The following is a 27,455-nucleotide window of genomic DNA, read 5'->3' on the forward strand; positions in this document are numbered from 1 at the left end:
CGGTAGGGCGGACCGCCGGACAGACGCGCGGACCGAGGCGCGGGCGTTGCAGAGGCCCCCAGCCCAAGCCCGCGCCTAAGCTCACCCCAAGGCCCCTGCCCCGACCCCCACCCCGCGCGCCTGCCCCTGACCCCCGAAGCCGCCAAGATGGGGGTAGGTGTTCGGGCTAGCGGTGCGGTGCATGTGTGCGACACAGTGGGTCCGGTGACATTGGGGGTGTGCAGGGGGTGGGGGCTCCGGGACCCCTGCGTTCTGGGGCCAGGTCTGCGGGACCCCGTGAGCCCGCCGACCCGGCCAGCGCTTGTGGTTGTGTCTCTGGTTGCATGTGTGCGCGGGCTGCCTGGGTCACGGGGGTCTGTGGCGCATGTTGGTATGTCTTTGTGTGCTGGGTCCGCGGGGCACGGACCGGCCCGTGGCATCTTTGCCTTCCCTGATGCTCAGTCGTGTGTGTGCGCTCATGTGAGTTCCTGGCTCTGTCAGGCCCTGGGAACACCGCCTGCTTGCGATTGTGTAGCCTGGGTTGTGTGTGTATGACTCTTAGCAAACATGTCTGGGTGTGTCCGCTACCTGGTGTCATGTCTGAGGGTGTTAAAGCCCCTCTGCTTCACTGGCCGGGTGGGGACCAGATGACCTCTCTTTCTCCTTCCAGGCCTGGGAGGGGAGTGCTCTGCAGTGCAATGCAGTGCGGCCTGGGGCTGTGGTTTGTGCTTAGCCCCTAATCTGGGGGAGCAGACACTGGGGGCTGGGAGAAGCGGAACCATGGCAGGGAGACTGAGTGCCTTGCTAAGGGCGAACATTTGCAAATGTGTGGTAGTGGGGGGTATGGTGCATGCCAGGCTGTGCCCTTGTCTCAGTGTCCGTGTGTCCTTGTCTGTCTGCAAGTCTCTCCAGCAGATGCTGCCTCCTTTCCTGGCTGACCACCTGACCCCCACCGCAGCCCTGGATTCCTCCCTGTGTGTCTGGGGAGGGGCCAAGGGGAAGGAGGCGGGTGGGTTGGGCTGGATAGGATGAAGAGAGAGGATCTGGATGGGAGATGCTAATGGAAAGGGAATATGAGGGATGGAGAGAAAGATGGCGGATGAAGGCTAAGGGCCGATAGGCCCAGGGAGGGAGGTGGGGGATGGGGCTACAGATCTGTACACTGGGGTGGTTGAAGGGGGGATGAGGAAAAGAGGGAGGGGGAAATAGGAGTCATTGATGCTTCCAGGTAATTGGGATGGAGGGAGGGGAAGCCATGGGCAGATGGAGGACAGGACTGACGCCAAAGGCCTTAAAGAAGGAACTGGAGGTGGGGGGATGTAGGAAAAAAAGGAACAAGAAGAGAAGTGAGGCACTCAGACCCAGGAAGCAAACACAGAGAGGCAGAGGCATGGAAAAATAGAGAAAAATGCAGAGGCAGAGAGATGCTCTAAAAGAGTCAGGGAGAAAGAGATAAATACAGAGACAAAGAGACAGACACATGGCAGAGAGACATGGATGAGACAGAGAGAGACAAAGAGAAACTGAGGCCAAAATGAGGCTATCCAAGGACAGACATTTACTATCCAGACACAACCTGAGGCAGCCTGAATGATGGAAGAGGAGGCAGAGGGCTACAGGGGGGTCGAGGGAGAGATGCTCAGTGGTGAGGCCCCAGACACCCTAAGAAGGGAAGAGACAGGCTGGCCAAGGTCCAGAGGCTGTGCGAGCCGGGGGGGGGACAGACGCTCTGGAGAGAAAAATCACAAGGAGCCGCATAGGCGGGCTGCAGCAAGACAGGTGTGTCCCCTACCTTTGGAGGCGCTCCTGCCCCACAGCGCACCCACCTGGGCCTCCTGCCTTCATTGGGAAAGCCTTGGCTCCCCCTCCAGCAGATGGAAGCCTGTCCTCAAGGGAGTCTGGTCATGGCATAGACAAACAAAAGCCAAGGTGTCACAGCCCCCTTTTCCCTCAGACCCAGGAGCCCACGGCTCACTCCTCAGCCTTAGAGGAACCCAGCTGCCAGCTCCGTAGGCTTCCAGAAGGCTTCAGGGCTGAGTAGCCGGTGTCCTTCCCCACTCGTGCCAGGCCCTCATCTCTCCCCCTTGCCTTCCCTTCATATCTCTACCTTGACCTCATGAACTTATATCTCCATATCTCCCCATCCATGGGTCTGAGTCTCCTCCCGGGACAGGGGATGGAGGAGTGTCCTTACTGTCCCCAAGCCTCTGCTTCTGTGTCAGACGCAGTGCTGCTGCAGGGTTGGCCCGTGGCCAAGCCTCCCTCCCACCCCCTGCTACTCTCCTAGAGGCTCCTGGGCTGCAGCCGCTCCCAGTAGCCCCTTAGCTCAGCCTCTGGTCTGGGAGCAGACAGCAGGCAGCTCAGCCCTCTCCAAGGTCACGAGGAGATTATCGCTGAGCCTCACTGAGCCTGGGATTCCGGCCTGGCCTTGGGCCCGTGGGATCTGTCAGCAGCCCTCTACTGGCACCTGGCCTCTTCCCACCCCTCCTGTCACCATCTCAGGACACTGCTTTCCCCATCTACTGCTAGACTGGCACTTCAGTCATACCCCATCTACTCAAGCCAGGCCTACGGCTTCTGCCTCTTGCTCGTCTGTACCCCAAATCCCAGCCAGCTCCCACTTTGTCCTCCAGAGGCCTCCTGTTTCAGCCTGTCCTTGGCTCCCACCATCCCTCAGGAGAGAGGCCAGACTCCATAGCTTGTCAGTCAAGGCACTCAGGAATGACTGGCTCACAAGATTTGATGGGTTCTCGGAGAGACAGAGACTGAGACATCCACGGGCTAGGGAGTGAGGCCCAGTGGAAGAGACAGGCGGAGAAGACAGGGAGAGCAACGTGCTGCAGAGCTGGGGCTAGATGGACACAGAGGTGCTGAGATGGACACAGAGACAGGGACAGGGACAGAGAGAAAGATTGTAGAGTGAGACAGTGAGAGACAGACAGGGAGAGACACAGCATCATAGAGATTGCTTGAGAGATGAAGACAGAGACTCAAGACAGAGAGGCAGAGATTGGATGGTGAAGGATGCAGAGACAGAAAATACTGCCCCACAGAGACAATCTAAAGTCCCAACACACCAACTTGGAGGATCCCAGGGAGACAAACTCAGCTGGACTCAGCAGAGATAGTTCAAGAGATGGAGATAGACATTGTACGAGAGACAGAGAGACAGAAAGAGCCAAAGAGCAGAGGGAAAGAAAAATCATAGACACAGGCAGAGAGACTCAGAGGCACACAGACAGAAAGACACATTAAGTGATGAGGGAGAGAGATCAGGCATAGAAACAGCCACAGAGATACAGAGATGAAGAGATAAAGAAATAGGACAGGGAGACAAAACAGAACAAGACAGGCAGAAACAGAGGCCCACACAGATTGAGAGAGACAGACAGACATAGCAAGAGACAGACACTTGGAAGGTTGGACAGGCCCAGGGAGGGGGAGAAAGAGACAGAAGGAGACACACAGAGATATAAAGACCCATAGAGCCCTGGCCAGATAGCTTGGTTGGTTAGAGCATCATTCCAAAGCATAGAGGTTGCCAGTTCAATTCTCAGTCAGGGCATATAGGGGAACAGATTGATGTCCCTGTCTCTCTCTCTCCCTTCGTCTCACTCTAAAATAAATAAAATCAGTATTTTTAAAAAACCCCATAGAGACAGAAGGGGAGCAACCCACAGATATAGGCAGAGAGGGAGAGAGAAGTGCCAACTGACTCAGATGGAGACCCCCAGGGACAGTGATACATGGAGCCAGAAACAGTAAGGCCAGTTGGCAGAGACAAGACACAGGTTTGAGAGACACCCAGAGCCAGAGGGAAACCCACCCAGAAACAGACCAAGACCCCTGAGCCAAGCCCCTGCCCACAGGCCCAGGACAGGGTGAGATTAGGTTCGGAGGGCCGGTGTCCCCCTGTAATCCCTTCTCGCCCGCAGTCTGGTGGCTCTGACAGCTATCGTGTCGCCACCTCGCAGGACAAGAAAGATGACAAGGGCTCGCCCAAGAAGAGCAAGGGCACTAAGGATCGCCGGGACTTGGATGACCTCAAGAAGGAGGTGGCTATGGTAAGCCCCTCCCTCAGCACCTCACAGTGTCCCCGAGCAGGCCCTGCCCCACCCCTGGGAGCCTCGACATTCACCTGCCTCCCCCCAAACTCCTGTTCCTCAGACAGAGCACAAGATGTCAGTGGAAGAGGTCTGCCGGAAATACAACACGGACTGTGTGCAGGTGCGGGGGCCCGAAAGGAAAGGCTGGGGCTGGGCCTATGGCCCAAGATGCTCGTGAAGTGTGGGGGTTCCAGGGCTGGTCAGGGAGGGTTCTGTGTGAGTCCTGTGTCCCCCAGGGTCTGACCCACAGCAAAGCCCAGGAGATCCTGGCCCGGGACGGGCCCAATGCACTCACGCCGCCGCCTACCACTCCAGAGTGGGTCAAGTTCTGCCGCCAGCTCTTTGGGGGCTTCTCCATCCTGCTGTGGATCGGGGCCATTCTCTGCTTCCTGGCCTACGGCATTCAGGCGGGCACCGAGGACGATCCCTCTGGGGACAACGTGAGTGCCCTCCACCTTGCTCTGCACAGAGGCACTTTTCCCCATCCTTTTTTACTTTTTGAAGCCCACTCCCCTCTTTTCTCATCTAACTTTCACAGTCATCCCATGAAAGAACTAGAGAAGGTACAAGGAAAACTGAGGCTCAGACAGGCCAAGTAACTTACCCAAGATCACACAGCAGGACCTGTAAGCTGGGGCTCCATCCCAAGACTGTGTGATCTCAACGTCCTTGGAGACAAACACTACCAGGTGGTCATGGGCTGAAAAATACCCACAGAGAGAGTACGAGCCTATAGAGTCCCAGGCATACCCACCTACAGATCTCTCAGGGCCCATCCGCCCAACACAGTGGACACACGGGGACGTGGGCTCACAGACAACACGCCCATAAACACAGACCCAGACATTAATTACATATGGACCCTTGCATGCATACACATGCACTTGTACACACACATGCAGAGTCATTGTAGTCACGTTTGGACACAGCCATGCGACCACCTAGTTCAGGCATACAGGTACAGACAGCTGGATCGACTGATGGAAAGACAGACACAGGAACTCAAACACATGCAGAGTTGCAAGCAGACAGACATGAGGATCAAGCACAGGTAGACAATATTCTCAGAAATTAAAACCTAAACAGGAAGACAGACAGACAGAAATTCACATACAGAGACTCAGACAGATGATAGCACACCCCCAGATTCTCTAACATAGGCAGACAGACAGACAGGCACACAAGATAGAGAGATGGACAGACCCTGACACCTAAACACACCCATACTAGAAAGAGGAACTCAAACACAGATAGGCAGGCAGACACACAGACTAGAGAGACTCAGGCACACAGTTATAGACCCCCACTGGCACAAAGCTCCCTTCCCATATTCCACAAACTCAGGGTGGGGCTGGGGGCTGGCTCCTGGGCAGCTGTGAGCCTGCATCTCCCTGCAGCTGTACCTGGGCATTGTGCTGGCAGCCGTGGTCATCATCACCGGCTGCTTCTCCTACTACCAGGAAGCCAAGAGCTCCAAGATCATGGAGTCCTTCAAGAACATGGTTCCCCAGGTGAGTGGTGCCCGGAAAGGGGCCAGGAGGGTGGGGGCCATGCCAAGTGACCCCAGACAGAGAGAGTCCTGGAGGTGACTCTTTTCTGTCCCACCCAGCAAGCCCTGGTGATCCGGGAAGGTGAGAAGATGCAGGTGAATGCTGAGGAGGTGGTGGTCGGGGACCTGGTGGAGATCAAGGGTGGAGACCGAGTCCCAGCAGACCTACGGATTATCTCAGCCCACGGCTGCAAGGTGGGCCTGGAGCCTGGGGCCCAGCTCTGCCTCCTCCCTCAGACCCAGGAGTCCAATCCCCCCACCCCCTCCTCCCTCACACCCGGGAGTCCAGCCCCCCACCCCCTCCTCCCTCACACCCGGGAGTCCAGCCCCCCACCCCCCTCCTCCCTCACACCCGGGAGTCCAGCCCCCCACCCCCTCCTCCCTCACACCCGGGAGTCCAGCCCCCCACCCCCTCCTCCCTCACACCCGGGAGTCCAGCCCCCCACCCCCTCCTCCCTCACACCCGGGAGTCCAGCCCCCCATCCCTCCTCCCTCACACCCAGGAGTCCAGCCCCCCACCCCCTCCTCCCTCACACCCGGGAGTCCAGCCCCCCATCCCTCCTCCCTCAGACCTGGTAGTCCAGCCCCCCACCCCCTCTCCCCTCAGACCAAGAGTCAAGCTCCCACCCCTCCCCCCTCAGACTTGGGAGTCCGGGCCCCCAGCCCCTCCTCCCTCAGACCCGGGAGTCCAGCCCCCCATCCCTCCTCCTTCAGACCCAGGAGTCCAATCCCCCCCCCCCCTCCTCCCTCACACCCGGGAGTCCAGCCCCCCATCCCTCCTCCTTCAGACCTGGTAGTCCAGCCCCCCACCCCCTCTCCCCTCAGACCAAGAGTCAAGCTCCCACCCCTCCCCCCTCAGACCCGGGAGTCCGTGCCCCCAGCCCCTCCTCACTCAGACCTGTAAGTTGTTAGACCTTAGCAGGAAGCCCTCTACCCTCCTCATCTACAGGAGCCCAACCTCTGGCCTTTCAAACACTACTCACCCACCCAGGCTTCTAGTTGTGATCTCAAGGGACACAGGCTTCAGCCCCAGTCTCCTCTAGATAAATGGCTCCTGATTCCAGGCCCAGGACTAAGCCCTCTCCCCTCTGCGCCCACCCCCAGGTGGACAATTCCTCCCTGACGGGTGAATCAGAACCCCAGACCCGCTCTCCCGACTGCACACATGACAACCCCTTGGAAACTCGGAACATCACCTTCTTTTCCACCAACTGTGTGGAAGGTGAGGTGGGGCACAGTGGGGACACCCGGTTTGGGCAGGGTTGGTCTAGACCAGGGGTAGTCAACCTTTTTATACCTACCACCCACTTTTGTATCTCTGTTAGTAGTAAAAATTTCTAACTGCCCACTGGTTCCACAGTAATGGTGATTTATAAAGTAGGGAAGTAACTTTACTTTATAAAATTTATAAAGCAGAGTTACAGTAAGTTAAAGCATATAATAATAATTAGTTACCAAGTACTTTATGTCGGATTTTCGCTAAGTTTGGCAGAATAAATCTTTATTAAACAACTTACTATAGTTAAATCTATCTTTTTATTTATACTTTGGTTGCTCAGCTACCGCCCACCATGAAAGCTGGAACGCCCACTAGTGGGCGGTAGGGACCAGGTTGATTACCACTGGTAGACAGAGGGTCATGCTTCAAGGATTCAGGTCCCTCTGAACCTCACTGAGCTCCCCCCCCACTCAGCCTAATCCCTTCTGGCCCCACAGGCACAGCTCGGGGCGTGGTGGTGGCCACAGGGGATCGTACTGTCATGGGCCGCATCGCCACCCTGGCTTCAGGGCTGGAGGTGGGCAAGACACCTATTGCCATCGAGATTGAACACTTCATCCAGCTCATCACTGGTGTGGCTGTCTTCCTGGGTGTCTCCTTCTTCGTTCTCTCCCTCATTCTCGGATATACCTGGCTTGAGGCTGTCATCTTCCTCATCGGCATTATCGTGGCCAATGTCCCAGAGGGTCTGCTGGCCACTGTCACTGTAAGGCTCAGACCCTTACAGTGGGTCTGGGGAGGAAGGCGTGGGGGTCCAGACCCCTGGGGTCTGAGGGAGAAGGACCCCATACTACTGGGTCTGAGGGAGGAGAGCACTGGGGACAGACCCCTGAGTCCTGGGAGAGAGGGTTCAGACTCTCATGTCTGAGGGAGGAGGGTCTGGGTGTGGATGGACTCCTGAGTGTGAGGGAGGTGGTTTTTTTTTTTTAATTTAATTATATTTATTTGGTTTTAGATTTTATTTATTCACTTTAGAGAGAGGGGACAGAGAGAGAGAGAGAGAGAGGCAGAGAGAGGGAAGGGGGGGAGGAGCAGAAAGCATCAATATGTGCTTTCATCAGGCAAGCCTGGGGTTTCAAACTGGCGACCTCAGCATTGCGACCTCAGTGTTCCAGGTCGACGCTTTACCCACTGCACTACCACAGGTCAGGCTGATGATCTTATTTATTTGTTTATTTTAATGAGACAGATAGTATCAGAGAGACAGGAAGGGAAAGAGACAAGAAGCATCAATTCTTTGTTATGGCACCTTAGTTCATTGATTGCTTTCTCATATGTGCCTTGACTGGGGGTATCTCAGCCAAGCCAGTGACCCCTTGCTTAAGCCAGTGACCTTGGGCTTCAAGCCAGAGACCTCTAGGCTCAAGCCAGCAACCATGGGGTCATGTCTGTGATCCCATGCTCAAGCTGGATGAGCCTGTGCTCAAGCCAGGGTGCTCAGGGATTTGCACCTGAGTCTTCTGCATCCTAGGCTGATGCTCTATCTCCACTGTGCCACCGACTGGTCAGGTAAGTCTCCTAGATCTTAAATGAGGAGTGTTCTGGGACTCAGAGATCCTCATTAACAAAACAAACAAACAAAAATCTTGAGAAACACTACAAGGCATAAAAGGCTTACAGTCCTATCACTTTTTTGTGTGTGTATGTGACAGAAACAGAGAGAGAAACAGATAGGGACAGACAGGAAGGGAGAGAGATGAGAAGCATTCATTCTTCACTGTGGCTCCTTAGTCTCCTTAGTTGTTCATTGATTGCTTTCTCATATGTGCCTTGACTGGGGGTCTACAGTGACCCCTTGCTTAAGCCAGTGACCTTGGGCTCAAGCTGGTGAGCCTTGCTCAAACCAGATGAGTCCGTTCTCAAGCCGGTGACCTCAGGGTTTGAACATGAGCTCTCTGTATCCCAGTCCAATGCTCTATCCACTGCGCCACCAGCTGGTTAGGCCCTATCACTTTTTAAAGTTAACTTACAAATTTAAGTACACCCCAGTGGTAGAAAATTTAAACAATACATTAAAATAGTTTTAAAATAAAACAACAGTCCCCTTTCCACTGCCCAGCTGTCAGCCCAATCGCTAAAGTCCGCTCTCTGCTCTCCTCCCGACAGGTGGGGGCATATTGCAGCATTACTAAGAGCTTTTAACAGATGTAGAAGGGACCACCCTAGGAATACCAGTCTGCCCCTTGGTTCTTTTACATAATATATCAGCAGGCAGAGTTTCCCATTTAGCATATTCAGAGTTACTCTAGGTCTAGGACAAAGGCTTTCATTGACATGCAATATACACACAGCTCTGCACATATGAACGTACAGCCTGACAGTATGGGCAGATGCAACGCACCCACATCAGCTGCACCAGGCTCAAGTTCCCCCAGAAACTCCCAAGACCTTATCTAGCCCCTCCCCCAACCCCTCAGGTCATTTGGAATAATTCAGTGTGAACTTGTTTCTGGCTCCTGCTAAACTTCGGTTTTGAACTTCATCCTGCCGTTGTCTGCAGCAGTCGCTTGCTCTGTCGCGTTGCCATGCGGCGCTCCATCTTTACAGTATTCCACAACTGATTTGTCCCTTTTACTATTAGTGAACATTTGGGTTGTTTGTATTTCGGAACTACTATAAATGCTGCTGCTTTGAACATTTCAGGACGTATCTTTGAGACACATGTTTCTGTTGGTTTGTACCTTGGAGTAGACTCGCTGGGTGACAGCATTCTCTTTTCAGGCCCCCCAGGATTCTCCCTGGGCTGGGCAGTTGGGTTGTTGTCACTCATGTTGCTGGTCCAACCCTGCCACCTGGCTCTCACTGTATCTTGCCGGTCCTTGTGCGCCCGCAGGTGTGTCTGACACTGACTGCCAAGCGCATGGCACGGAAGAACTGCCTTGTGAAAAACCTGGAGGCTGTAGAGACCCTGGGTTCCACGTCCACCATCTGCTCAGACAAGACAGGGACCCTCACCCAGAACCGCATGACGGTTGCCCACATGTGGTTTGACAACCAGATTCATGAGGCTGACACCACTGAGGACCAGTCAGGTGAGGGTGGGGCCCAGACAGGGACCAAGGGAGCCTGGCCCCAAGATGTCCCCAGCTGTGACACGTGCCTCCTTCAGGGACCTCGTTCGACAAGAGCTCGCACACCTGGGTAGCTCTGTCCCACATTGCCGGACTCTGCAATCGGGCCGTCTTCAAGGGTGGTCAGGATAACATTCCTGTGCTCAAGGTGGGTCCGTCTGCCCACCTGGCCTTCGCCCTGCCCGTGCCCACCCCTGCTGCTCTGCCCTGACAGCCCTCTCTCCCCAGAGGGATGTGGCCGGTGATGCCTCCGAGTCGGCCCTGTTGAAGTGCATCGAGTTGTCCTCTGGCTCCGTGAAGCTGATGCGGGAACGTAACAAGAAAGTTGCTGAGATCCCTTTTAACTCCACTAACAAATACCAGGTACTGGGGGCTCTCGTGAGAACAGCCTGGACCTCGCTTCCTCTGTGATGCCCTAGCGGTCAGCTCCACCTCACTGCCTTCCTGCTTTCGTGGAGTTACTGATCTTGACACAGCTTTGGGTTTCCCATTTGTAAAATGGGAATAATAATATCCACCTGCTGGGGAGAGGAACACAGCCGAGTGAGGGTGAGGTCTCTGCCAGAGCAGAAGCGGAGGAGTAAAGATCTTCCTGCAGCAGAGAGGAAGCCAGCTGGGGATCTCTCTCATTTATTCAAAGTGGCATTTGAGCAACCAGCACATGTCAGGCAGTGAGTGAAGTCCCTCTCAATGAACTTAAGCTACAGTGCTAGAAAACAGTGACAAAGGCCCAAGGAAATACGAACTATATCTGCAGGTCATTGTGCTGAGAGTGGGAACCAGGGGGAGTGTTCCAGGCAGTGGGCACACTATGTACAAAGGCCTTGAGGCAGTGTGTGTTGCTGTGTTTGAAAAAAGCCAGGCAGCCAGTGTGTCAGGGCAGTAAACCAGGGAGTGTGGTGTGAGCTGATGGCGGTGAATGATGGGCCGGGTCCTGTCAGGCCTTGTGGGCCGAGGACAGAACTTGGATGAGACTCTGAGGGCGGCATGCGCTACAGGAGAGCTCTGAGCAGAGGGCTCACATTTTTTTTTTTCATTTTTCCGAAGCTGGAAATGGAGAGGCAGTCAGACAGACTACCACATGCGCCCGACCGGGATCCACCCGGCATGCCCACCAGGGGGCGATACTCTGCCTCTCTGGGGTGTCGCTTTGTTGCAACCAGAGCCATTCTAGAGCCTGAGGCAGAGGCCACAGAGCCATCCTCAGTGCCCGGGCCATCTTTGCTCCAGTGGAGCCTCGGCTGCAGGAGGGGAAGAGAGAGACAGAGAGGAAGGAGAGGGGGAGGGGTGGAGAAGCAGATGGGCGCTTCTCCTGTGTGCCCTGGCCGGGAATCGAACCCGGGATTCCTGCACATTTTTTTAAAAATTGATTTTAGCAGGAGAGGAAAGAAGAGAGAGAAACAGGAATATCAATCTGTTCCTGTATGTACCCACACTGGGGATCGAACTGGCAACCTTTGCATTTCCAGAAGATGCTCTAATTAGTTGAGCTATCCAGCCAGAAAGGAGGCTCACATTTTTAAAGAGCTTTAGAGGGATATAATTTACATACCATAGATAATCTATTTAAAATGCATAATGTCGGCCCTGGCCGGTTGGCTCAGCGGTAGAGCGTCGGCCTGGCATGCGGGGGACCCGGGTTCGATTCCTGGCCAGGGTACATAGGAGAAGCGCCCATTTGCTTCTCCACCCCCACCCCCTCCTTCCTCTCTGTCTCTCTCTTCCCCTCCCGCAGCCAAGGCTCCATTGGAGCAAAGATGGCCCGGGCGCTGGGGATGGCTCCTTGGCCTATGCCCCAGGCGCTAGAGTGGCTCTGGTCGCGGCAGAGCGATGCCCCAGAGGGGCAAAGCGTTGCCCCTGGTGGGCGTGCCGGGTGGATCCCGGTTGGGCGCATGCGGGAGTCTGTCTGACTGTCTCTCCCCGTTTCCAGCTTCAGAAAAATACAAAAAAAAAAATGCATAATGTCAATTAGTGCAATTTTACCACATCAAAAAGAAACCCCACATTCCTCTGCTACTGTCCACAACCTCCCGTCCCTCCCCAAGCCCTAGACAACCACCAATCTACTTTCTGTCTCTATGGATTTGCCTATTCTGAACTTTTCACATAAGTGGGATCCTCCAGTATATGGCTTCTCTCCCTCAGCATAATGTTTCTTTTCTTTTCTTTTTTAAAAGGTTGTATTTATTGATTTTTAGAGAGAGGAGAGAGAGAGAGAAAGGGGGGGGAGGAGCAGGAAGCATCGTCTCATAGTTGCTTCTCGTATGTGCCTTAACCAGGCAATAGTGGCTGCTATGAACAACACTGCTGCAAACATTCACATTACAAGCTTTTGTGTGGACATAGTTTTCATGTCTCTTGGGGGTACCCAGGGATTACTGGGTCATATGATGACTCTACATATAACCTTTTGGGGAGCTGCCAGACTGTTTTCCAAAGTGGCTGCACCATTTTCCATGAACTCACATTGTTTAAAGTATCCTCTTGGCTGCTGTGAGGAGGAAATACATTGGGGTGGGGAAGGCTGAAATGGGCGGTGAGTGTGGAGGTGGCTGTGATATTCCATATAAGAGATGGTGGTGGCTAGACTGAGGCCTGGAGGTGGGAGGTGGGGTCAGAATCTGAGTGTATTTCACAGGTGAGCCGACCAGATTCGGTGATGGGTCAGATGTGGGATGAGAAGGCATTGGGGAAGCACAGGGCAGGGAAAGAGGCACAAGTTCTATAGACAGCCAGTATTTCTGTAAGAAACACAGAGGAGCAGCAGTATCTGTGAGACAGAGTGGGAGAAACAAGCAGGGGTGAGCAGAGATCTCTGCGACAGTCTCAGAAACAGATGATCTCTCAGGTAAAGATTTAGACAGCGCCCTCTGAGGGAGCTGTCTGTCTTGGCACCCGTGGGGTCTGGGCGGGCCTGGGGGTCCTGTCTCTGCTGAGTGCCGGCTGTTTCTAGGTCTTGTGAAGCTCACACACACTCACCCTCTGCTCTGTCCACAGCTCTCCATCCATGAGACCGAGGACCCCAATGACAACCGGTACCTGCTGGTGATGAAGGGTGCCCCTGAGCGCATCTTGGACCGCTGCTCCACCATCCTGCTGCAGGGCAAGGAGCAGCCACTGGATGAGGAGATGAAGGAAGCCTTCCAGAACGCCTACCTGGAGCTCGGTGGCCTGGGCGAGCGTGTGCTGGGTGTGTACCACGGGTGGGGCTGAGTTGTGGTTAGGGCTGGGTCATCTCTGGGAGTAAGGTAGAGCATAATGCTGCCCAGAGGCAGCTCAGAATAGGGCCCCCAGAATGCACTGTGAATGAGTGAATGAATGAAGGAATGAGAGGGGATGGCATTTTTAGGAAATGAATGTTGGCTGTCTGGCTAACTGGGAGGCGACTGCTGGGACTGGATGGCCAGGAGCTGTGGGCCCGAGGCACGAGGCCTGAGGCGGGAGCCCTCATGCCCACACTGACTCTGCCCCCAGGTTTCTGCCATTACTACCTGCCCGAGGAGCAGTTCCCCAAGGGCTTTGCCTTCGACTGCGATGATGTGAACTTCACCACAGACAACCTCTGCTTTGTGGGCCTCATGTCCATGATCGACCCTCCCCGGGCAGCGGTCCCCGATGCAGTGGGCAAGTGCCGCAGCGCTGGCATCAAGGTGTGGCCTGGGGCAGACGGGGGCGGGGCCAGTGCCTCACGGGCCAGTGCAGGGGCCAGACCTTTCCCAAACAATGCCCACAGGTCATCATGGTCACGGGTGATCACCCCATCACGGCAAAGGCCATTGCCAAGGGTGTGGGCATCATCTCCGAGGGCAACGAGACTGTGGAGGACATTGCTGCGCGGCTCAACATTCCAGTCAGCCAGGTCAACCCCCGGTGAGTGCCACCGGCCAGCTCAGCTTTCTCCCCCCGACAGCAGCGGGTCCCCTCCTTCTGGGCCTCTGTTGACTCAGCACCTGGGTCCTGTTCCTCCTCCGCACATGAGGACTGGCAGGCTGGTGTCATTTCACATTTTGCTTTGCTACTCATGTGCTCTGTGACCTTGAATGAGGATTGAGCCTCCCTAAGCCTCAGCTTTGGAGCCTGGTCTGCTGCTTCTCCTGTCTGTTGGTCTGGTCTGCCTGGCTCTCTGTCCATCAGGTGCTGCACTACTCCCCATACATCCTGACTACTCTTCGCTCTTCCCAGGGATGCTAAGGCCTGTGTGATCCACGGTACTGACCTCAAGGACTTCACCTCCGAGCAAATCGATGAGATCCTGCAGAACCACACGGAGATCGTCTTTGCCCGCACATCCCCCCAGCAGAAGCTCATCATCGTGGAAGGCTGTCAGAGACAGGTGGGCCGGGGCAAGGTCCCGCACAGGAGGGGTCAGGGCTGGACTCCTGGTCCATGAGGAAACGCACTGGGGCCGGGCCTCTGGGCTTCCTCCTCACTTTCTGTCCCTGCAGGGAGCCATCGTGGCTGTGACTGGGGATGGCGTGAATGACTCCCCTGCTCTGAAGAAAGCTGACATTGGGGTGGCCATGGGCATTGCCGGCTCTGACGTCTCCAAGCAGGCAGCGGACATGATTCTGCTGGATGACAACTTTGCCTCCATTGTCACAGGTGTGGAGGAAGGTGAGTAGCCAGGTGGCCTGGAGACTGGAGTCCCTGTATGAGGCCAGAAAGGGAGAGGGGAATAGGCCAGTGTTGCAGCGGGTTGTGCGGAGAGGAGACCCCAGATCCCACTGGGCTCCTGCAGCCTGAGCTTGTTCCCTTCAGTCTTCCACCAGGGGTCAGGGGCTTTCTGGGGGTGGACAGAACTGATGCCCTCCTGGGTCCCAGGGTTGTCTGGCACAGGGCCAGTGGGGTGGGCAGATTCAGAAGCATTTTTAAGACATAAGTATAGCTATGAGAACAAAGGGTTCTTCAGGAAGCCCCTCACCCAGCACAGGGTCAGGGTGTGGACGGGGATCCCGGGTAAGTCCCCAGGAACACATTGGCGTTTTCATGTCGAGGAAGCTGAGTGTGCCAAGGTGAGGCTGGGTGAGGGAGCTGTGAGTGCAATGGGGGTGCTGGGAGCCCAGACCACACAGCCCAGGTGCCGCCTCCTAACGGGCCTTGTTCCCATTTTATTCACAATTTACTAAATTGTAATGAAGCTTGTTCACATTTAACTTTATTCTAGTCATCAAAATAATTCATGATGATTATAGAAAATGTAGAAAAGTATGAAGAAGAAAATTGGAATCACCCGAACCTTGCCATTCAGAAATAGTCACTGTTCACCCTGCGGTGCATTTCTTTTCAGTTTCTCTCTCCCCCATTTACAGTGTCCCCAGTATAAAAAATAATGCAGAAGAGAGCGTTCAAACAGGAAAGCTGAGCCCAAAATGACAAATTAAGTGCCTTTTCCTTTGTCTTATACTTCCAGAGGATACCATGGTTAACCTTCTATTACATGCCCAGATATCTATGCATATGCAATGCACACGTGGATACATGTGTTCACACTTTCTAGACATTTACTGGGATCCTACCCTGTGCATCATGTGGGGTGCTAGAGATATAGCTGTGTGCAGAGCACACATGCTCTGCCCTGAGCAGACATGCTCCCTGCCCTCAGGGAGCTGGGAGAGACAGCCTTAAGCTCACAAACAAAAAAATACATAATTATAAATTGCAACAAGTGCTAAGAAAGCAAGCATGGCCCTATGTCAGATAGTAATGGGGATCTTTCCTACCTAGAGAAGGTGGACAAGGAAGGCCTCCTGGAGTGACAAAAACAGTTTAACTTCCAGGAGGGGAAAATTCCAGGTATACCCCAAGGCAGAGTGAATGACATAGTGAACCCTGCTGTCACCATCACCTAGCTCTGACCACTACCAGCTCATGAGGATCTTGTTTCAACTCTCCTCCCCTACTACACACTCTGGGTCATGTTAAAGTACATTTAAGTCATCCTTGTTTCATCCATAAATATTTGAAGATGAGACCCTGACCAGTTGACTCAGTGGTAGAGCATCGGCCTGGCATGTGGATGTCTCAGGTTCGATTCCTGGTCAGGGCACACAGTAAAAGAGACCATCTACTTCACCCCTTCGCCTCCCCCTTTTCTCTCTCTCTCTCTTCCCTTCCTGCAGCAATGGCTCGATTGATCTGAGCATGTTGGCCCAGGCACTGAGGATGGCTCTTGTTGAGCCTCTGCTTCAGACATTAAAAATAGCTTGGTTGTGAGCATGGCCCCAGATGGGCAGAGCATTAGCCCAAGACAGAGGTTGCTGAGTGATCCTGGTCAGGGCGCATGTGGTAGTCTAACTATCTCCCCTACTCTCACTTTAAAAAAAAAAAAAAAAAAAATATATATATATATATATATATTAGGATGAAATATTTCCACACTAGTTTGTGGAAAGCAGTGCATGTATTAGAGGAAAGGGAATAGCAGGTGTGAACACCTAAGCCCCTATTTTTACACAAAGGTCATCGAACCATCCATACCTGTGTATGGCCTGCCTTTCTGTTCCTTCTTAACGACATATCCTGTTGCTCATGTCTCTCAGCACTTGAGAGAAAGTGGAGGGAGGGGCTGGCTGGAGTCATCTTTAGTTTCTTTATACTTTGTCCACACTGTACAGATTGAATTTCTATATTTATAGTAAGGTGGGCAGCTCAATTATTATTATTTTTCTTTTCTAGCTCAGTGATTTTTACACATGTACACATCTATGCACCCACCAGACTCTGACTGAGGAGCATTTCCAGTTCTCCATTAAGGATTTGTCAGGTGCCCTCCAGTCTGTGTACTCTCTCCCAGAAATAACCACTACCTTGACTTTTGGCACCATAGATCAGTTTTGGGTTTTCTTTAGGTGAGAGGAAGGGAGATAGTGAGGCAGACTCCCACATCCGCCCTGACCAGGATCCAGCCGGCACCCTGTCTGGAACCAATGCTTGAGTACCGAGCTATTTTTAACATCTGAGGCTGATGTGCTTAGACCTCTGGTTGACAAACTACGGCTCGTGAGCCACACGTGGCTCTTTGAAACCTTGAGTGTGGCTCTTCCACAAAATACCACATGTGGGCGCTACCTCAATAAGTGAATGTACCTACCTATATAGTTTAAGTTTAAAAAACTTGGCTCTCAAAAGAAATTTCAATCGTTGTACTATTGATATTTGGCTGATATTTGTACTGTTGACTAATGAGTTTGCCAACCACTGGCTTAGACCAACCAAGTTATCCTCTGTGCCTGGGGCTGACACTCAAACCAGTTGAGTCACTGGCTGCAGGAAAGGAAGATAGAGAAGGGGGAAAGGGAGAGGGAGGGGAGAGAACCAGATGGTCACTTCTCCTGTGTGCCCTGACCGGGAATCAAACCTGGGATGCCCATGCACTGGGCTGATGCTGTATTCACTGAGTCACTGGCTTGGGCCATAGACCACTTTCAAATCCTCTAAATGGAATCATGGCTTTTTTCACTCAACGTAATAGCTGTGAGATTCATCCGAAGTTGGGTGTGACATAGCTTGTTCCATTTCCTTGCTGAGTAGTATTCCATTATGTCAGGGGTCGGGAACCTATAGCTCGTGAGCCAGGTGTGGCTCTTTTGATGGCTCGCAGACAAATCTTTAATAAAAATAATAATAATGTTAAAAATATAAAACCTCATGTATTACAATCCATTCATTTCCTACTGCTCATGTTCATGGTTGCGGGTGGCTGGAGCTAATCACAGCTGTCCTCTGGGACAACACCAAATTTTTACTGGATAATGCGTAAGGTACATGGGTTGTTGTATGGCTCTCACGGAATTACATTTTAAAATATGTGGTGTTCATGGCTCTCTCAGCCAAAAAGTTTCCCAACTCCTGCATTATGTGGATGGACCAGTTTATTTACCCACTCCCCTGTTGACAGACATTGGGGTTGGTTTTGGTTTCTGCTATTGTGACTAATGCTATATAGTAAGTGAAAAGCAAAAACCACTGGCCAGCCTGACCTGTGGTGGCGCAGTGGATAAAGCGTCGACCTGGAAATGCTGAGGTTGCCGGTTCGAAACCCTGGGCTTGCCTGGTCAAGGCACATATGGGAGTTGATGCTTCCAGCTCCCCCCTTCTCTCTTTCTGTCTCTCCTCTCTCTCTCTCTCTCTCTCTTTGTCTCTCCCTCTCCTCTCTAAAAATGAATAAAAATAAATTTTAAAAAAAGCACCTCTTACCTAAGAGTGTGCCTTAAAAAAACAAACAAACAACAAAAAAAAACCACTGGCCAAACCAAAAACACTAGGCTGATGTGTTCATAAAGGAAAATTAATTTGAAAAACACTTGGGTGCAAGTGGGCTGAGACCAGCAAAGGGTGTCAGCACCTAGAGAAGGGCAGGGGTTACATAGGCCTGTCAAAGGGCCTTGGGCAAAAGCAGCTGGTGTTGCTGCCTCCACTGGTGCAAGACAGTTTTCCTTTGTGGACTGGAGCAGCACTACAGTTCCTCAAAATTGTTTGCACTTTGACTCAACTGTCCCTTATCAGCATCTGGCTGTAAGGGAGGTCTGGGCTTGGTTTCTAAGTAAGCAAGTCCTCCCTCCTTTGGGTTTGGATTGTTCTCAAGATGGCAGCTGAGTAGCCATTTTATCTTTCAGTGAGCACTTCCACTTGCTTTTTGGTGAACATAGCACTAATATCTCTTGGGTGTAAACCTAGGAGCAAGATTACTGGGTCAATAGGGAAGGGAATGCTTAATTTTAATAGAAACTGCCAAACAGTCTTCCAGAGAGGTTGTATTTTTTATTTTTATTTTTTGTATTCATTTTAAAGAGGAGAGAGAGAGAGAAAAGGAGAGGCGGAGAGCAGGAAACATCAGCTCCCATATGTGCCTTGACCAGGCAAGCCCAGGGTTTCGAAACGGTGACCTCAGCATTCTAGGTCAATGCTTTATCCACTGTGCCACCACAGGTCAGGCTAGGTTGTATTTCAAGAACAGTTGCAAAAAGCAATGTGGCTGGACATTTGTGGAGACAGGTAGATGGGGATGAACTAGAAAGGACGTGTGGCCTGACCTGTGGTGGCACAGTGGATAGAGCATCGGCCTGGAATGCTGAGGTCACTCACCAGTTTGAAATCCCAGGCTTGCCTGGTCAGGGCATGTATGGGGAGCAACTACTATGAGTTGATGCTTCCTGCTCCTCCCCCTTTTCTCTCTGTCTATGCTCTAAGTCAATAAACAAAATCTTAAAAAATAAAATAATAACGGAAAAGAAAAAGGACACATGAACTGGGCAGGGAGGGGGCAGAGGGAATAGGGTGCCGTGGTGTGGACACCTGAGGTCTGAACCTGTCCCTGCCACAGGCCGCCTGATCTTTGACAACCTGAAGAAGTCCATCGCCTACACCCTTACCAGCAACATCCCTGAGATCACACCCTTCCTGCTGTTCATCATGGCCAACATCCCGCTGCCTCTGGGCACCATTACCATCCTCTGCATTGATCTGGGCACTGACATGGTGAGCCCCCAGCCACTCCCAGGGCCCTGGAGAGCAAGGTCCCTCACTCCCTGGCTCACCTGGCCTCTCCTGCTCAGGTTCCGGCCATCTCATTGGCGTATGAGGCTGCTGAGAGTGACATCATGAAGAGACAGCCCAGGAATCCACGCACTGACAAGCTGGTTAACGAGAGGCTCATCAGCATGGCCTATGGGCAGATTGGTGAGGACCTGGGGACCCTGCCTTGACTATGGCAAGATGCCCAGGACCTAGAACAGTGCCTGGCTCATTGTGGGCACCCAAAACCTCATAGGTCTTGGTGCAGGAGGTTTGGAAGGAGTGACTTACCGATGAGGGTGGTCACCAACGTGGTGCTGGCACAGGTGGAGGACAGGCCTGGAGAGGGCGCATCTGGAGAGCACATAGCACACTGAGTGGCAGGTCGGGATTGGCCCCAGGATGGCCACTCCAGCGCCTACTGCTCTCCCCACCTCTGGTGGCGCAGTGGATAAAGCGTCGACCTGGAAATGCTGAGGTCGCTGGTTCTCCCCACCTCCATGATGGGAAGGTTAAGATCAGCCTGTGAAGCTTTATGAGGCAGAAGTGAACCCCTTTGCATTTCTCTCTGCCTCCTCTTCAACCTGCCGCTGGAAGTGATGTGTGCAGAGCACTAGAAGCGCTGAGTTCCCCATCACTGGGAGAGTCCCAGTAAGCAGAGGCTTCACTCTGGTGGTCAGAAGTCTGGGGAGGTCATTCCTGCATACAGGGGCCTATAAGACTCAATCCTAACTGTCCTCAGGACTTCCTGATGTTCAGGTGTTCTGGGTCAGGTGGGAGAGAGCCACCAAGTTATCCGTCTGGGGGAGCCCTCTGCCTAAGGCTTCTGTTCCAGATGACCCATCACAGGCACTCACCACCAGACTGCCCACTGGGAGCCTGGCCCTGGATGATGTTTAGGCAAGAGGACTAAGATGGCCCATTCTTCTCCTGGTCGGGGTTTTAAGGGATTCCAGAAGTGCAGGGGGCTGGCTGTCAGTCCCCACCTGAGCCACTCATCTTCCTTCTCTCCTCCTCCCAGGAATGATCCAGGCTCTCGGTGGCTTCTTCTCCTACTTTGTGATCCTGGCAGAAAATGGTTTCTTGCCTGGCAACCTGGTGGGCATCCGGTTGAACTGGGATGACCGCACTGTCAATGACCTTGAGGACAGCTATGGGCAGCAGTGGGTGAGTGGGGCTGGGCCCCACAGCGTGGCGAGGACTCCCAATCAGCATCCCCTAGGCAAGCTCTTCTGCTTCCTACAATGGCCCCTCTAGTCCTGGGTCCATGTCAGGACCCTCACTGGGCATGCAGAGCCTCTCGGTGCTCTACGCCCAGCTTGTCATGGGCCTAGTGTCCTCTGGCCACACTGCCGCACCAGGTGAGACACCTTCACTTCCTTCTTTCCTGTTTCTGTCTGTCCCTTCTAAGTTCACTGGTGTCTATCCCCTCAGGGGCCCACAGGGTCTTCGACCTCCCACTTCCCTCCATGCCAGACATGGTCCTTGGTCCCTGATTGACGACTGAGGTCGCCATTAACCTCTTCTTACTAGTACATCCCTGGCTCTTCCCATGGGGCTGTGAGCCTAAGAGGGGAGACATTTCTGAGGTCCTGGGGGACCCCTTTGGGGTGGAGTCCCTGCTTAGCCTGGGGTTCAGACAGACAAGGAGCCTGGAGGCCAGGCCACGGCCACGCTGACTGCCATCCTGCATACTGGTCCCGGCTTTTGCAGACATACGAGCAGAGGAAAGTGGTGGAGTTCACGTGCCACACGGCCTTCTTTGTGAGCATCGTGGTCGTCCAGTGGGCTGACCTGATCATCTGCAAGACCCGCAGGAACTCGGTCTTTCAGCAGGGCATGAAGTGAGGGCTGCGCTGCGAGTCTGTCCTCCCCTGGGGCTCTGTTTCTGTGTTTTGCCTGGGATTGTCTCTCGTGTGTGTGTGTGTGTGTGTGTGTGTGTGTGTGTGTGGTATGTTGCCGGGTCCCTCTCCAGACCTGCTTCACCTTTTCATGTCCCTTCCTGTGTGTTGCTGTCTCCGTCTTTCTGTATTTGTCTTCATGTCACCATGTCCCTGAATCTGTCTCTGCCTCTCTTTTTGTCTTTATCCCCATGTCTCCGCGTCTGTCTCTCCGTCTGCCTTTGAGTGTGCTCTGTCGCTGGGGGTTGGTTAGGGTTGCCTGGGTCGAGCCCTGTCTGTGCCTCCAGGAACAAGATCCTGATCTTCGGGTTGTTTGAAGAGACGGCCCTGGCTGCTTTCCTGTCCTACTGCCCTGGCATGGACGTGGCCCTTCGCATGTACCCTCTCAAGTGAGTGCCCCGCACCGCTCTAGGACCCCTCCGTGGGCTTTGGGGAGCCTTCCCAGTGGGACCTCCTCGCAGGCCACACTTCTCTTGGTGTCTCTTGGAACCCCCTTCTCTGTGTCCCCGACTGTAGTCTCCATTCTGATCCACTAATCCTCCCCCCTCCCCGCCCCTGTGGGACGTCCTCACAGTGGGTGCTCGGGCGACCCTAGCCTGCAGCCATGGTCCAGGTACCCCTCACTGGTGGACAGGAGGGATCAAGGGAGAATGCCCCCTCAGCATGGCCCTTCGTGTCTTCCGCGACTGTCTGTTGTCTCCGTTTCGGCCCCACACTGACGCCCTGCTGTTGTCTGGTCTCTGCAGGCCCAGCTGGTGGTTCTGTGCCTTCCCCTACAGCTTCCTCATCTTCGTCTATGACGAAATCCGCAAGCTCATCCTGCGCAGGAACCCCGGGGGTGAGGGGCTGACTGGGCCGAGGGTGGGGGGCAGAGGGGGGTACCGAGGGCGGACAGGGCCGGGGGCGGGGCGGGGCAGCACCGTGGTGACTGGCCCGACGCTAACCTCACTCTCTGTCTCCTCGCCTCCTTCTCTGTTGTCTCTCCCTTCCCTTCCCAACTCCCCTCCTTGTCTCTCCGGGCTGCCTCTCTGTCCTGCTGTGTGTCACTGTCCTTTTTGGTTTCTGTGTCGCTCGCTCTCTTTTTCTATGTGCTTCTCTCCAATTCCTGTCTCTCTGTGTGTCTGTTTCTTTCCTCTCCAGGTTGGGTGGAGAAGGAAACCTACTACTGACCTCAACCCCACCACCTCATTCATCTCTTCCCTGACCCCGAAGCCCAGGACAGCCCCCTCCAGTCCCTCCCATTTTGTATTCTTGGGGGGAGGGGCCTTCTCTCCCTTTGGCTCCCACCTTGGCCCCACCCCCTCAAAGTATCTCTCGACTCCTCCCTCTCTCCCCGACTCTGGCTAGCTTCTCTCCCCTGCCCCTGCCTCTCTCTTTTCTGTGTCTCTATTCCTCTTTTTCTCCTCACCCCTACTTCCCAGCTCCCTCCCTGGGCTCTTTTTTACTCCCCCGCAATGTCCCCCCAACCCCGGCTGATGCCATCTCTGGTTCTGGAAAATGATCAAATATATCAGTGGGGAGAAGGGTGTGTGCGTTGTACTTGCTTTCTGGACCAGAGGTGTGGTGGGATGGAGTCCCCCGTGCTGGCACACCTGGCTGGGGTTCACACAACACCAGGAACATAGACTGGCACCAGCTTGGGGGTCACAGAATCTCAGGGTCATCGAATCGTGGAGTTTTAGACCAAACTAAAGTTAGAGTAAAAGCAGCTTGAATTCACCAGGAGATGGGATTATGGGATTGGAACAGGTCGGGGAGAGAATCAGACTGGATCCTCTCATCTTGGAGTAGGACCCCAGGGAGGGGATGATAGTGACAACCATGACAATGATGACGGTAGCGATTCATTGAGCATCCACTCTGTGTTCGGCCCTTTTCTAAGCACTCTATGTGTATAAGCTCATTTAATCTTCATAGGCATGAGGCATAGAAAGGGAAAGTGACTTGCTCAAGGTCACACAGCTGAGAGGTGACAAATCTGGGATGTGTAGAAGCTGTCCGAGCTCTAAGTCACTGTGCTATTTTCTCTCTTTTTATTGAAATAAACTTTAATACAGTGAAGTGCACAAATCTTAAAGACACAGCTCAACAATTTTTAAAAATTGCATCCACCCAGATCAAGGTACAGAACATTTCTGTCCCCCTGGAAAGTTCCCTTATGCCCCTCAGGTCAGCCCCCTTCCAGAGGCAACCACTGATCTGTTTCTGTCACCATCCATTAGTTGTGCCTGTTTTTAGACTTTGTATAAATGAAATCTTACTGCATGTGTCTGTGTGTCTGACTTCCTGTTCCCAGCATCATGTCTATGAGTCACCCACATTGTCATATGTATTGGTAGCTCACTCTTTTTATTGTTGTGTAGTATGCTACTGTGTGGCTATAACATAATTTATCTGTTCAGTTGATGGACATTTGGGTCATTTCCACTTTGGGGGCTATTACAGTTGGTGCAATTGGTGCTGCTAGGAACAGGAACATTCTAGTAATGACACATGTATATATCTGTTGGGCACATGCCTAGCAGTGGGACTGCTGGTCATGGGATGAACTGTGTTTAGCTTTAATTGAAACAGTCAGACCTTTTCCAAAGCTCTTGAGTCATTCTGCATTCCAGCAGTGCATGAAAGTTCCAGTTATTGTCAGTCCTTTGAGTTTTAGCCATTCTGTTTAGGCAGCCATACCACTTCCCTCGAGGCAGCCTTCTTGGCCCAGCTCAGAGACGTGAGTTAGAGGGGACGCTGGGGCAGGATGCTGAGAGTTCACAGCTGTGAGTGTGCACATGCCCAATGCACGAGACAAAAGCTGAAGGAGTGCGTGAATCGGAGGGGTAGGGGTTGTATGAGCCTGGACCACTCCGAGGGAGGCTGTAGAAACTACTTTATTCACTGGCACAGGGTAAGAAATGCTCCCATAGACAAGTGGACAATTAGAAGCCCAGACAGGGCAGGGGCTTTCTTGAAGTCACACAGCAGGGATATAACCCAGGTTTCTGGTTGTCTATGTTAAGGCCTTCTTACCCTCTCAGCTCTTCTTCCTTTGGGGATCAAGAGGCAAGAAGGAGATCTCAGACTAAAGGGACCATGCAGCAAGGCCCGTCTCCCACAGTCTGCTCAGGTGCCCCCATCATCTCCCCCCATGCCCCTAATACAAGGCTCACCTGCCATAGGCCCCCTTTCTCAAGGACCTGATCTCCTACTATCCTCTTGTCTCAGGGATCCTTCTGTATTTCACAGCATGTCTCTCTGCCTTAGGGCCCTATCTCCCACAATACCTGTTGTAACTCTCCATCTCCCATACTGCCTCTGGGACAAGGCCCCATCTTCTCCCCAAACTCCTTATTCAAAGTTGCTCCCATGCCTTGATCAGAGGGTCCAACAGTGTTCTTGCCTCTGGACGTCCATGGCCCAAGCTATTCGATATTTCCAGGCCTTTGCCCATTATGTCCTCTGCTCAGAACAAGTACTGGTGGGTTATGGAGTAAAATCACATTCACTGAGTTCCTACAAGGAAACCAGTAACTCTCATAACAAAAGTCAAACACAAATGTCCCAAGGTTGCCAAGGGAGGAGGCAGCTGCTGGACCTCTGCCTCCAGCTCTCTCCTCCCCTGTGTTTATTTTCCTCTTGGGGCTCTTTCACTGGTGACCCCTGCTGCTTGCATCACTTTGCACTCAGGTACAGCTCCCCCTTTAACACTCTGGGCTAAGTATGCTCAATGAAAGTGATTTTACTCCATAACCAACCAGTACTTGTTCTGAGCAGAAGACAATGGGCAAAGGCCTGGAAATGTTGAACAGCATGGGTCCTGGATGGTGGGGACCAAAGGCAAGAACACTGTTGGAGGGACCCTCTGGTCAAGGCATGGGAGGAACTTTGAATAAGGAGTTTTGGGAGAAGACCCGGGCCTTGTCCCAGAGGCAATGTGGGAGATGGAGCCCTAAGGCAGAGAGGGAGCCCTAAGGCAGAGAGAGATACCTCCTTTGGTTTCCTGAAGCCAAGTGGGAAACCTGAACCAGACTCTTCTAAAAGCCTGGGGCTGAAAAACAGTAACGGAGCCGATCTGATAAAGTGTGGCTCATTCAGCTTCAGTTTAGGACACCCCCCCCTCAGGGTACCTACCTACCTATTGCTCAACTAGCCCCTTTGACAGAGGCAGCTCCCCCACCTCTTGGGAGTGCCCTACAGCACCCTCCTCCCAGTTCCCGCTGGGTGATGTTGCGGTGCAACTCGTGAGAAACTGAGGCAGAGCCCAAATTGAGGAAAAATTTAGAGCCTTTATTCAATGGCCAGTGGGACCGTCCATCTGCAATCTACACAGAGAATTAGAGAGAGGCAGGCCAGAGCCATGGGGAGGGGAGTATTTAAAGACAAAAACCACAAAGTTACAGTTGGTTCAGCATATTTGCACAATATTTTGTACAGATATAAGATTCCAAGAATATGAAACCGTTATCTTACAGTTCCTGCAAAAAGCTAAAGTATGAGAACCGCATCCTGCTTAAGCTAGCAAAGCAAACCTCAACCTTACACAAGCTTGCTAAAAATTTTTCTCTTTCAGTTGCGGCTATAGCTGTTAAGCCTCAGTTCCACTTATGAACCAGTCCCTCTGGTTTCTAATTTAATTAATTTGACTTGGGTCAGGGGTCCTAAGCATGGGCAGGTGGCACACCAGCACAGGTGAGAGCACGGACAGAGACGAGGGTGCAACAGCTTTCTGCTTCCCCAGTTCATCCTGCATGCTAGGTTAATCATGCTAAAGTTTGTATTTTATTTCCTAGCTGACTGGCTCTTTGCCACCTCAAAGCCCAACTCCAAAAGGGATGTGGACCTTGGAAGACAAGAGTTGGTTTAAAAGTCACCTGAATATCTCATGTGGGAATTCTCCTTCAGCCCCATCCAGCTTTGAAAATATTAGGCCCTCAGTTCACTGAAGGGAACCCAGGCTTCCTGACACTTCCACACACATTCTTGAGGCTGTTCTGTGCACCTTTTTAAAATGCCGGCCTTTTCCCCACAATTCAGAGGTAGGGTAGGGGCAAAGACTGAAAGGAACATGGTTGTGGGAAACTAGGAAAAAGAGAGGCCCAGGTCTCAGACACCAGCCACTCTGGGAGATCCAACAGGCCAGCAGCCCTTTATGCATTACTGTTAGTGTCAAGAAGACTTAACTCTAGAAATAATCATAACATTCATGTTAGTAAAGTAGCAATAACCAATGTTACAATTTATTAAGCAGTTACAAAGTATCAATACTCAAGCACTTTCCATGGACCATGTAACTGAATTATCATAACCCCTTGAGTGCGGCACTATCAGGATCCCCACTGTCCAGATGAAGACACTGAGGTTCAGGGAGGCGATGAGGTCAACATAGCCTGGATTTCCACCACTGACTCCAAAACCCCAGCTCTTTTGGTTGCAACAATTCTGTCTTTTAAAAATTCTCAATCTTTTCCCTTTCCCAATGTACCTCCTTCCTATTCAAGGTGGTGGTGGTGGTGGGGTGTGTCTCTAGTGTTCTAGTCTAACCCATTCATCCCTGGGAGCCCAGGGGTTGTGGGGGACCTTTGCTTCCCATCCCAGACACCCTTTCCAGCAACCATGGCCTTCTCTCTAGTCTAGTCTTTGCCTCTTGAGGACAGAAGGAATAGATTACCAAGAATTCTCTAGTCTGGCTATTCAAAATGTGGTTCATGCGCTAGTAGTACTGTATCAGCATCACCTAGGAACTTGTTAAAAATGCAGATGAACGGGCCCCATCCCAGATCTGCTGAATCAGTGTTTTATGAAGCCTCCAGGTGTTTTTTATGCCTCTGGAGTCAGAACGACAGCTCTACAGGGTCCCCATTGTACTCTCCACAGCAACTCGTGACAATCAACCTTCCTGACGCCACACCCCCTGCTTCTGGAATTACAATCCCCACAATGCCCAGAGGCGCTCTTCGTCACTTGACTAGACTTCATTTCCCAAGATGTTTTGCGAACCAGACCACTACCACGGCGTCCACCCTCCCCGACATCATCAGAACTACGACTCCCACAATGCTCAGCGGCAGA

General features: G+C 52.7%; 1 protein-coding gene across 2 annotated transcripts; it reads left to right on the forward strand.

Annotated features, from left to right (window-relative positions):
• Positions 1 to 22,926, forward strand: ATP1A3 (ATPase Na+/K+ transporting subunit alpha 3). 2 transcript variants are annotated; one of them, XM_066373636.1, is made up of 23 exons: positions 1 to 153; positions 3,915 to 4,043; positions 4,147 to 4,206; positions 4,322 to 4,525; positions 5,483 to 5,596; positions 5,695 to 5,829; positions 6,739 to 6,856; positions 7,351 to 7,619; positions 9,747 to 9,945; positions 10,023 to 10,132; positions 10,213 to 10,347; positions 12,982 to 13,174; positions 13,459 to 13,634; positions 13,718 to 13,854; positions 14,167 to 14,317; positions 14,430 to 14,598; positions 19,307 to 19,461; positions 19,539 to 19,662; positions 20,519 to 20,664; positions 21,211 to 21,341; positions 21,686 to 21,787; positions 22,145 to 22,236; positions 22,539 to 22,926. In XM_066373636.1, exons 1-23 carry the CDS (start codon positions 148 to 150, stop codon positions 22,565 to 22,567), a joined length of 3,084 nt encoding a protein of 1,027 aa, XP_066229733.1. In that variant the 5' UTR covers positions 1 to 147; the 3' UTR covers positions 22,568 to 22,926. The 2 variants fall into 2 exon arrangements, with proteins under 2 accessions (XP_066229733.1, XP_066229734.1); XM_066373637.1 differs by having other exon boundaries at positions 3,954 to 4,043.
• Positions 22,927 to 27,455: the final 4,529 nt, after the last annotated feature.

This window comes from Saccopteryx leptura, chromosome 3 (assembly GCF_036850995.1).
Source record: "Saccopteryx leptura isolate mSacLep1 chromosome 3, mSacLep1_pri_phased_curated, whole genome shotgun sequence".
In the NCBI taxonomy this organism is placed as follows: Eukaryota; Metazoa; Chordata; class Mammalia; order Chiroptera; family Emballonuridae; genus Saccopteryx; species Saccopteryx leptura.